A 9,760-nucleotide genomic window follows, 5' to 3' on the forward strand; every position below is an offset into this window, starting at 1 on the left:
AGCCTGACATTTCTCCACCTCTTCCCTTACAGCCCTGCAGTGCTGGCAGCGGCCGCCCCCTTCTCCCTACAACTGCAGACAGAAGGGCGTTTTGTCTGCGGCAGAGAGCAGGGGTTACATCCCACGGCTGGACTGCTGTCGCAGCCAACACTGCGACTTTTCTAATATACGCGCATTCCCGGCCTCTTAGCTTTGCTCTCTGCTGGGTCTACCTTTAGCGATTCATTTAGTGACCTGAGGCGGAGTTATTTGTGCCTAAGGAACAAAGTCTTTCCTTGTCGCCGCCCAGGAATGATAAGGTGCCCTCGAACACGTGACTCTTCACTCGGCGTGAGTGCAGAAACAGCCCTCTGATGCCCCCTGAGATTCCCCACACACGTTATGCCAGGCCCATGCAGCCTCGCCGAGCTGGGTTTGCAAATGCACGGGGAAAAAGCTTTTCTCTTAATTTTTCCTAATTTCAGTTAATGAGGAAGGCAGTAGCATAGGACAGGTCACCGCAACTTGGTTTCCAATTTTCTTATGGTCCTTGTAAACTCCAGGGCAAATCCACTAGAGTGTTTCAAAGCTTTAGAGTCTTTTTTCTTTATAAAAACTGGAAACTTTTAACCGGCTTGTAAGCTTAACCTTGAGCTCCACCCTCTATAAAATGGCAACAGGTGCCTCCCTGTATTGGAGGTGAATTGTGGGGATAAACTGAACGACACGTGGGACCTACAATGGTGCCACAGCGTGAACGTGTGTGTGCACATGGAACAGCTGCAATAGCCACCCCGCAAACTCAGAAAGACACAGATAAGCACAGGAGCACCACAGGTCAGGAACAACTATTTCATTAGGGCTGATTTGTCTTGTTCTGTAATTAAAAGTCAGACTGGTCCAAGCCCCTGCTGTGGCTAGAGCCATACCGCTGTACAGAAGTCTGCACAGTGATGCTTCTTCCTGTAATGAAATCAGTTCCCGCTGTATAAAACGCCATGAGCGCTGCATGCATCGCAAGAGGCCACATCGCTTTCAGCTTGCTTGAAAGGTCAGAGCAGCCACGCACCTGGAGAGTCCTCAGCCCCGGTTTAAGAGCAAAAAGCCAGCGCTGTGCCTCCTCGGAGAGGAGCAGTGATTGTGACTGAAGGTCTGTTACTAGGTGGCACCTCATCCTCTAGCAATATTCTCATTTCTGGGACTTGGAAGCGAACCCCGGTTTCATATTGTATCGATGGCCTCGGAAAACAGTTGCCTAGCAGCTCTAAGTAGCTTAAATTTAATTAGCTTCAAGCTGTTAAACGCATCAAGAATTGGCTATTAGCGAGCTCACGCTACACAGTAATTTTCATTCACCCTCTAGTTCGCAGGAGCCATTCGTGCCGCAGCAGCTTGCACTCACCTCAGGCTGGGGCGCAGCAGCAGGCAGGACGGGGTCACAAGCCCCAGCGTGGCGCAGAGTCTGAAGGCGACAGCCTCAGCTCAAGAGGATTTCGACAGGGGATTCAGACGCAGAGCCGGGGGAAAGCCACCTCCTTCCCCAGCCGCGCTGACCCCAGGCATGGCCCGCCTGGCAGGACACAGTCGAAGCACAGGGCAGGGTCACAGCTGTTTTGCTGCCGAACCTGAATGCTGTCAGAGTCCCCCAGGGTCCCACCGCAGGCACCTCCAGGCGGTGCTGGGTCCGTAGGGGCTGTGCCCCGTAGCTGAGGCCAGCCGCAGACAGAAGGCAACTCTCCCAGAGGCGACATGCCTGAGTTAGTACTGCAGAGAAATGCACCAGAGTTAACTCAGCCTCAAAACTTCACTCCCAAGAGCATGGAAAGCAAATAACTACCTCGCAGGGAACTGAAAGGAGCCATGCTCTCAGCCCTCCGGCTTGTTTTGTCCTTTTGCCACTGCAACCAAGACTGCCTCCACTCCTTCTTGCTACCCACAGGAATAACTCTGATGGACAAAAAAGGTTTTATCAGCTCCCAATTTGCTACCAAGCCTCCTCACGCCCTCGCCATCCCCAGGACCTGGGCTTGTTCCTTGGGATCCTTTATCATCCCACAAAGCCAACTGGTTTACACTGGCTTTCGTGGCCTGTGCATCAAAGTGACCGCAGCATCAAAGTGGACGACAGAGAAGCCCTCCCCAAAAGAGCTGCTGAAATAGCTGCGACCCTAAACATGCACACCGCTGCCTCGCTGGAGGGCACAGGACCACGGGGCCATTCCCAAAGCACCAGCCCTCCAACGGGGTTCCCTCTATCCCTTTTTTCCCCCCCACAACAGGTCAACAGCACCAATATTTTACATAATAACCATAAGGATTAGGAGTGGAGGATGTTTCTCCATGTGAATGGGCCCACACACCTACCTGTGACCTGTACCTATGTGTGTATTTGTAGATATATATAAAAACCCCACATATACACACTTCACCCAGGGAGAAGAGGCCCTATCGGGACGAGCACCAGCTGTACACTGGTGCACTTTGCCAGCGCTTGTCTCCCTCGCCTCCAAGCTTTGCCCTCAGGGGGCGGGGGAGGCCCCGGCGCCGCGCTCACCCGGCGTTAATCAGCCCGCGGCGCCCCCGTTCCCACGCCCGCGGTGAAGCCCGGCAGCTCCCCGGGGCGGGCGGGGCGGGCGGTGCGGCGGCGGCCCGGCCCCGGCCCCGGCAGCTGCGGCTCGCTGGGGGCAGCGCCGCCATCTTGGCGCCGCGCGGGGCATGCTGGGAGCGGTAGTGCCGCGGCGTGCAGTACCCGGCGTGCACCGCGCGCGGGCGGCCCCGCACAGTTGCCATGGAAACAGCGGGGCGCCGGCCCGCGGGCGCAGGCGGGAGCACACCGGGAGCGCAGGCCCGGGCCCTTCAACCGGGCCGCGAGAGGGATTTGGTAAAAAAAATAAAAATAAATGAATAATTAGAACCGAAACCACTCCGGGCAGGGCAGCGAGGAGGAGGCCGGTTGTTCAGGGCGGGGGCGCCTGTCCTGCCCCATCCCAGCCGCACAGTGCTGTGTCCGACACCACGCCTCGCTGCACAGCACCGCTCGCCTGGAGCGGGGTCCTTGTTTTGTTTTGTTTTGTTTTGCAAAGGGGACGTTAGAGCCATCTTTTTTCCAAGTTGGGGATTGTGGAAAGCTGAAGGAGCCCTTCCTGGCCGGCTGCTCACCCACCCCAGCCTCAGCGGGGAGGTGTGAAAGCCGCTGCTGACGAGCCCGGCAAAGGTGCCCCGACACCAGCCTCTGATCCTGCTTGAGGTGAGGCCTTGCAGGTGGAAATTAGCCTCTTTTCTTCCCTTTTTGGCCCCAAAGCGCATGCTGGCCAATGTTTTCGCTGCTCAGCGGCTGCAGGTCAGGTCCGTGTTTCTCTTACGCCAGCCGAGGCCGGTTGCAGTGCCAGATGTTGCCGCCGCTATGAATGCAGCCCGTGCCTGGGGCGTGCTAGGGCTCTAATTGCCTCCTCGGTAATTATTAAAAGCCATCACCTGCTGTTTGCGAGCGGCCACGGCTGGGCCCGGTTCCCTGCGGCCAGCGGCAGCCAGAGGAGCCACCCCGCGGTACGGGTTTCAACTTGCAAAGAGGCTTTTAAAGTCACGGAGGAGAAGGAAACAGACGGGAGACCCCAAGACACACACGGGCACAGCTGCCGGCCGCCCGGCCTCCCCACACCTCCCTCCATCAGTAACTCACCTTAACGAAGCCCGAGAGTATCGAGTTTGCCAGTGCTCAGCAAACCATGGCCTCAAAATGCAGGCTCTGCCCCGGGCTCTCCCCACGGCGCTGCGTGGCACAGACCCCCCAAACCCCCCAGGCACACTCCAGTGCAGGCCCCCGGCTGCCGCCGTGGCTCAGGGAGCTGGTATTACAGGTGCTGGGTGCGGGTTTCTTCTTGCCTCCACACCTCCATCGGCTTTTCCAGCCATGGAGAGCCGGGGGGGTTCCTCCTTAGCCCCGGGAGCCCTGTGCAACCTGCGTGCGCCTGCTCCCCAGGGCCGCTGGGCCAGCAGGCTGGGTGGGTTGCCTTCCCCCTCCTTTTTTCCTCTTTTCCCCTCCCCTAAAGCCAGAGGTTTGTTTTTTTTTTCCCCCACAGGTTCAGGTGGAGCGGGAGGTGGAGCAGCGGGAGGGAGGGACGGCCAACCCCTCCTGCAGGCCTGGCGCCCGGCGATTGGGGCGGCGGGAGAGCCTGGCGAAGGGCAGGGGCTGAACCGGGGAGGGGGGAAATAAATAAATTATTTAAAAAAAAAAAAAGAGAGAGAAAAAACAAGCACTGATCTGGCAGGTCCAGTCGGCTCGAGCGGCACACAGGGGAGGCGACTGGCAGGAAGCCTGCGACCGGGGGAAGGTCCCAAGGTAAATGCAGCTCTCCTGCGCTTCCCTTTCCGCGTCGATGCCATCTCGGCCGGGGTCAGCAGGGTTTCGCCCTCTCCCTACAAGCCCTGCTGCTCTCCTCCGGCTCCCTGGCCCCGCTTACTGTTCCGGCGTACGCAGACCTGCGGCTCCCGTGCCGCCGTGCCTCCCTGCCCGCCTCGCTTCCCCCGTGGCCGTGCTCGGGGGGATGCTGCAGCCCAACCATCGCCTACCGCCGCATGGTCCTCTGCTGTGCTTGGAGGGCTACAAAACCGGGGTGTCCCCAACCCCAAGATGTAGGAAATGGGAGCGTTAACCTGTGCTGCCCGTTAACCTGTGCTCCTCCCTCCCTTGCGGGCAGCAGCCCTGATACCCAGCTCCCTTTGGGCGTCCGCCGCCATTTCACGCCCCAGAGCAAAGGGGCCCTGGCCAGCTGCGCCTCTCCACGGGGCTGGGGAGGCATTTACGGCCTCCCTGAGCTCTCCGGCCAGTCTGCATCTTGTTGGGGCTTCCTTATTTCCAACCATCAGAGTGAAATGATTTACGAGCGACCCATCCGGGCAGGACCAAGCAGAGCCAGAGCATCCCCACCAGGCAGAGAAAGCCCCACGCCACCCTGGTGTAGCATCTCCCATCCCCTTCCCCGTGTGAAAGCTGGATGGGCTGGCTCATCTCCATGCCTTGCTCTTCCGTCCCTGGCCACGGAGAAATCCAGTTAATACTTTGGGTATAAATCGCTTTCCAGCTGCGCAAGCTGAACACGTTATAAGTGTCCCCACGTACCTTGACCCACAGTTTCGCCCCACGCCCAGCACCAGGGCTGCTGTGCCAAAGGGAAGCAACGTGCCTCCATCGCTGTTCATGGCGGAGCAGCGCTGCAGACCTCCCCCCTTCCCGTTTCACACTGGCAGCAGAGAGACGTGGTTTCTCCAGGGATGAGCCCAGCCTCGGCAGCCCTGCTGTTACCCAAAACCAGTTTGCAACCGAGAGCGATGAAGCTCTGGGGCAGAGAGCAGCCGAGAGAGATTTTTATCCCTCCTGGCCCCTGCAGTTACGCTGGATGTGTTTACATCATGCTGCCTTGCAGAAACACCTGCAACGTGACGTCCTTGTTACTCCCACACCGGCCCCAGCAGACACACTGCCCGCGCCGGGGGCTCTGCGGGTGTTTGGGGATGGAGGAGCCCGATCCCACCACCAGGCTCTGCTTTGCTGTTTCCTCCCAGTGCCCCTTTCCACCGCTGCGATTTATCGGTGGGGTGCGGGGTGTCCTCCCTGGGCCCCCTCTTCCCGCGGGGCTATTGCAGTGGCATTGCCGCCGATTGTGCGATGCCAGCCAAGAGCCAGTCCCCCCAGTCCCCTTGTGCTCCCCGCTTGCCTGCACGCGTGGCACGTTGTGCGGCTATGCCTCTCCCCGGGCACGGCCGCAGTGTAGCAATGCGCCGAGCCTCCTAACGCGAGGGGAGCGCTGCACCCACTTGGCTTAGCTCAACGCTACGAGAGCTCACGAGATAGGAAGCCCGTGTTTCTATAAATAAACCGCCCTGCTGTTTAATTAGCGATTTCAATGGGCATGTCAGGCTGGAAGCAGCACTGCAGCCAAGACAGGGTGTTGGTAGGATGAAGAGGGTCCTGCTGAGCCCTGCCAAATACAGCCGCGGCGGCAGCTCGCCGTGGTTTCATGAGGAGGTGTTGCATGCCCCGCAGCTGAGCTATGACCGTGGCTCGTTTCCCCTCACTGGCCATGTTTTTAACATCCTGCAGCTCCCGGTTGGTCATTAATCACCTCCCACCCATAAATTCGCGGTTGGGAAAGCCAGGCTGCAAGTCGGCGCTGCGCAGGGAGGGCAGGTGACACAGTGGCCACCAAGCCATGGCCGGGACATGGCTTTAGCTTTACCCCAGAGCGGCACCTGTTGCCCCCAGACCCAAATCGCTGCAGGAAGCGATGGGGATTGCCAGGGCACTCCCTGTGCCTGCCCGGCCTGGAGCAGCCAGCGCTCACGGAGCCATTTCTGATCTATTCCAGGCCCAGCCTGCCCTGCGGTGGTGGCAGGTGGACTTTGTCCCCCCGGAAGACGCCGTGCCGTGGCCACCCTCCTGTTGCGGCTGGCCCGCTGGTGATGCCGGCAGCTCCCCCGCATATCTCCTGAGCACACCATGGCAGGTAGGCTGCAAAATCAAAACTTTCACCTGTTTTCCCAGCTGTTTTCAGCTGGGAAGGACCCCTCGCTCGCAGGCACGGCAGGGGGTCCGGCTCGCTGCTCCGGCTTTTCTCGTAGGGTGGGTGAGGGTCCATCCCAGCCCTGAAAACTGGCTCAGCCTGTTGCAAAACAGCTGCAAGCACCGCTCGCTGCCAGACCCCCGCGGCAGAGCTTGTTTTTCTGGAGAAGCTGGGATGGCTACGATAGTTGCCTGCCCAGCTGGGAGCTGGATCAGCTTTCCCATCCAAAACCCCCTTCCCACTGTGCCCCCAGACCTTTGCAGCATGCCCCCCGAAATCCTCGTCCCGGCTGCCAACGAGACGCTGGAGCTGGTGCTGGGGACTCAGATGACGCTGAACTGCACCGTGCGCTGGGCGGCCACCGAGCGCTGTGAGCCCGTCCCTGCCTGGACCAAAGACGGGCAGTGGCTGGGCAGCGAGAGCAGCCAGGACACCACCTGGTAAGGAGCCCACCCTGGGGCATGTCCATCCGTCCGTCTGTCTGTCTGAGTGGGTCGCCACATGGCCCAACCTACGGTGGCCTTATCTCCCCCCAGGTTTGCCCAAAATGCCTCGGAGCGGCTTCTCACCAGCGTCCTGCAGCTCAACCTCACACACGATGCTGACTTTGGGGTGTTCGCCTGCTGGGTCAGCAACGCCACGGCCACCTTCACCCTGCGGCGAGTGGGTAGGGACATGCTGGGGGCAGAGAGGGGACACCTCCAAGGAGGACCCGCTTGCGTAGGGCAGGAATGGCAGCCCCATGGGGATCATCACTACCTCTCCCAGGGCAGTGTATCGCGGCACAAACCTACACCAAACCCAGAAAACCTGGGCCAGGAGCCACTGGCCAGGCTCACCGTGCCCTTCCCTGTCCTTGCAGAGGCGGCAGGGCACGTGCCCGCAGTGCTGGCAGCCCTCCTGGTCCTGGCGCTCCTGGTGCTCCTGGCCGGGCTCTACGTCCGATGCCGCCTGAGCGTGCTCCTCTGGTACCGGAACCACTACGGCGAACTGGAGATCAACGGTGAGCCGCCGGAGAAGGGCACAGAGGTGGTGCCCCCCTTGGGAAAAGCCTCCCCCGGGCCAGGGGCTCGCCGACGAGCAGAGCCCTCCCCGGCATTACACCCCCCTTTTCCCATGGCTCTCCCCAGATGGGAAGCTGTACGACGCCTACGTCTCCCACGCCACCGCCCCGGATGACCGAAAGTTTGTCCACTTCATCGTGAAGCCGCAGCTGGAGAACCGCTACGGCTACAAGCTCTTCCTGGACGAGCAAACCATCCTGCCCAACTCAGGTAGGCACCGGACCCGTGTGGGGTCGGGCAGAGGAGAGACACCGGCACCTGGGGGCTTGAACTCCCTTTGCCTGCAGAGCCGTCAGCCGACCTGATCATGAATGTCAGCCGGTGCCGGCGTCTCATTGTGGTCCTCTCCATCGCGTACCTGGAGCAAGACTGGTGCAACACCAGCTTCAGGTAGGAGCGGCTCCTGCCTGCTCCCGGGGTGAGGAGCCGGCGGGTCCTTCGCCCTCCTGCCACACACCTGTCTCACAGGGAAGGGCTTTGGAGGCTGCTGGAGCTTTCCAAGAAACCCATCTTCATCGTCTTCGAGAGCCAGTACCGGGAGATCGCCCACCCTGCCATCAGCCTGCTGAAGCAGCACCGGAGCGCGGTGACCTTGCTGGTGTGGCGAGCTGGCTCCATGGTGAGAGCTGAGCAGGACCCTGTCCCACTGGCACCCCCATTTCCATCCCCCGTGCCCCATTCTGTGTCAGCTTCCCCGTGATGCTCCGGGGCTGCTCCATGCGCTTCAGTGCTCCTGAAAAGCAGGTTGGGGCACTCGTGTTTTTAAAATTGCCTCTAAAAGACAACAGAAACAGCCCCAGATCTGGGTGCTCGCTCCCCAAACTTGCGCGATCAGGAGCCCCATGCCACTCTGGGGTCTCCCAGCCGAGGCACCAGCGTGAAGCCTCAACTCTCAGGGCGAAGCTTTGGCCCGTGGCTGCTGTGGCCATTTCAGGGCCAGGCTGGGAGCTGGAGCCCTCGGGAGCATTTCAGCAGGTTGGGCCGGTTTCTCCACTGGCGTGCGGGCGCGCTGCCATGCCGGGAGCACAGCCCTCGCCTTGGCTGAGCTCCCAGCGCTGGGAAGAGTGAGCCGAGCCCCACAAAGCCTTCCCCAGCCCCGTGCGGGGCCAGGCTTGGCTTCGTGGTTGCCCTGACGCAGCTCATCTCCTCCCTGCCTCACGCAGACCCCGTCATCGGACTTCTGGAAGGCGCTGTGCCTGGCCCTGCCCCGCAAGGTGTCCTTCCAGGGGACCATGGGCGACCCGCAGACCCAGCTGCAGGAGGACAAGGACCCCATGCTGATCCTGCACAGCAGCTACCTGGACAGCGGTGGAGACCTCCACCCAGATGGGGACCTCGGTACAGGTCCTTATCCCCTAGGGGACAGCTTCTTCTCTTGGGGGGGACAGATGTGCACTGGAGGTCATCTCTGGGCTTTGCTTCACCCTCCTGTGGCAGGCGGGCTGGGTTTAGCCTCTTCCCCACCGCCTAAAACCATCTCCCCGCTCCTTCCAGGCCTCCGAGGGTGCGTTTTCAGAAGCCCCCCACCTCCCCGCATTGGCGGCCTCGGCACTCCCATGGCTTCAGCTGCTGGTGCGACGGAGGAGACACAGCTGAGAGACGGCCAGAGACCCGAGCTCGATGTCTCAGACCTGGGATCGCGCAACTACGGCGCCCGCACGGACTTCTACTGCCTGGTGACGGAGGATGACATCTGAGAGGGGCCGCCGGCCAGCAAAGGTGGCATCCCCCTTCCCCGCAGGGCCGCACCGACCCAGATCATGGCCAGAGGAACCCAGGCTTTATGATGGGACGAAAGCCAAGGTCTCCCTTGGAAAGACAGGAGCTGGCTCCTTCTGGCAGCACGCTCTGTGGTGGAAAACCATCACTAGAGGACACCCCTGCCCGTAGTGCCTGGGCACCCTTGGGTGCTGGGCCCCCTCCCTCGCCATGGGTAGCAGGAACATTTTTCCTGCATGATGGACAGGCGTTGGGATGGGTAATGCTCTCCGAGAAGCAACGTGCCCCAATCCCAGTGGCCCAGGGGCTGGGAAATGCCCCACAGGAGCGGCTGCAGCACCCTCTGTCCCGTGGAAACCCCTGTGGCAATAAAATGCTGCTGCTCCAAGTGGGTCTCGTCCATCTGCGGGGATGCGGGTGCCACCGGTGGGTCTCTCC

General features: G+C 60.7%; 1 protein-coding gene across 1 annotated transcript; it reads left to right on the forward strand.

Annotated features, from left to right (window-relative positions):
- Positions 1-2,873: 2,873 nt before the first annotated feature.
- Positions 2,874-9,677, forward strand: SIGIRR (single Ig and TIR domain containing). The gene is made up of 11 exons (XM_075163685.1): positions 2,874-3,226; positions 4,248-4,318; positions 6,345-6,482; positions 6,793-6,979; positions 7,076-7,206; positions 7,402-7,542; positions 7,670-7,813; positions 7,891-7,993; positions 8,072-8,222; positions 8,767-8,947; positions 9,098-9,677. Exons 3-11 carry the CDS (start codon positions 6,476-6,478, stop codon positions 9,298-9,300), a joined length of 1,248 nt encoding a protein of 415 aa, XP_075019786.1. The 5' UTR covers positions 2,874-3,226; positions 4,248-4,318; positions 6,345-6,475; the 3' UTR covers positions 9,301-9,677.
- Positions 9,678-9,760: the final 83 nt, after the last annotated feature.

Source organism: Calonectris borealis, chromosome 14, assembly GCF_964195595.1.
Source record: "Calonectris borealis chromosome 14, bCalBor7.hap1.2, whole genome shotgun sequence".
Taxonomy (NCBI): Eukaryota; Metazoa; Chordata; class Aves; order Procellariiformes; family Procellariidae; genus Calonectris; species Calonectris borealis.

Coding starts and splice junctions, on each gene's coding strand:
- SIGIRR (XM_075163685.1), top strand. Junction 7,994..8,071: donor TGGTGCAACACCAGCTTCAG/GTAGGAGCGGCT, acceptor CCTGTCTCACAG/GGAAGGGCTTTGGAGGCTGC. Junction 8,948..9,097: donor AGATGGGGACCTCGGTACAG/GTCCTTATCCCC, acceptor CGCTCCTTCCAG/GCCTCCGAGGGTGCGTTTTC.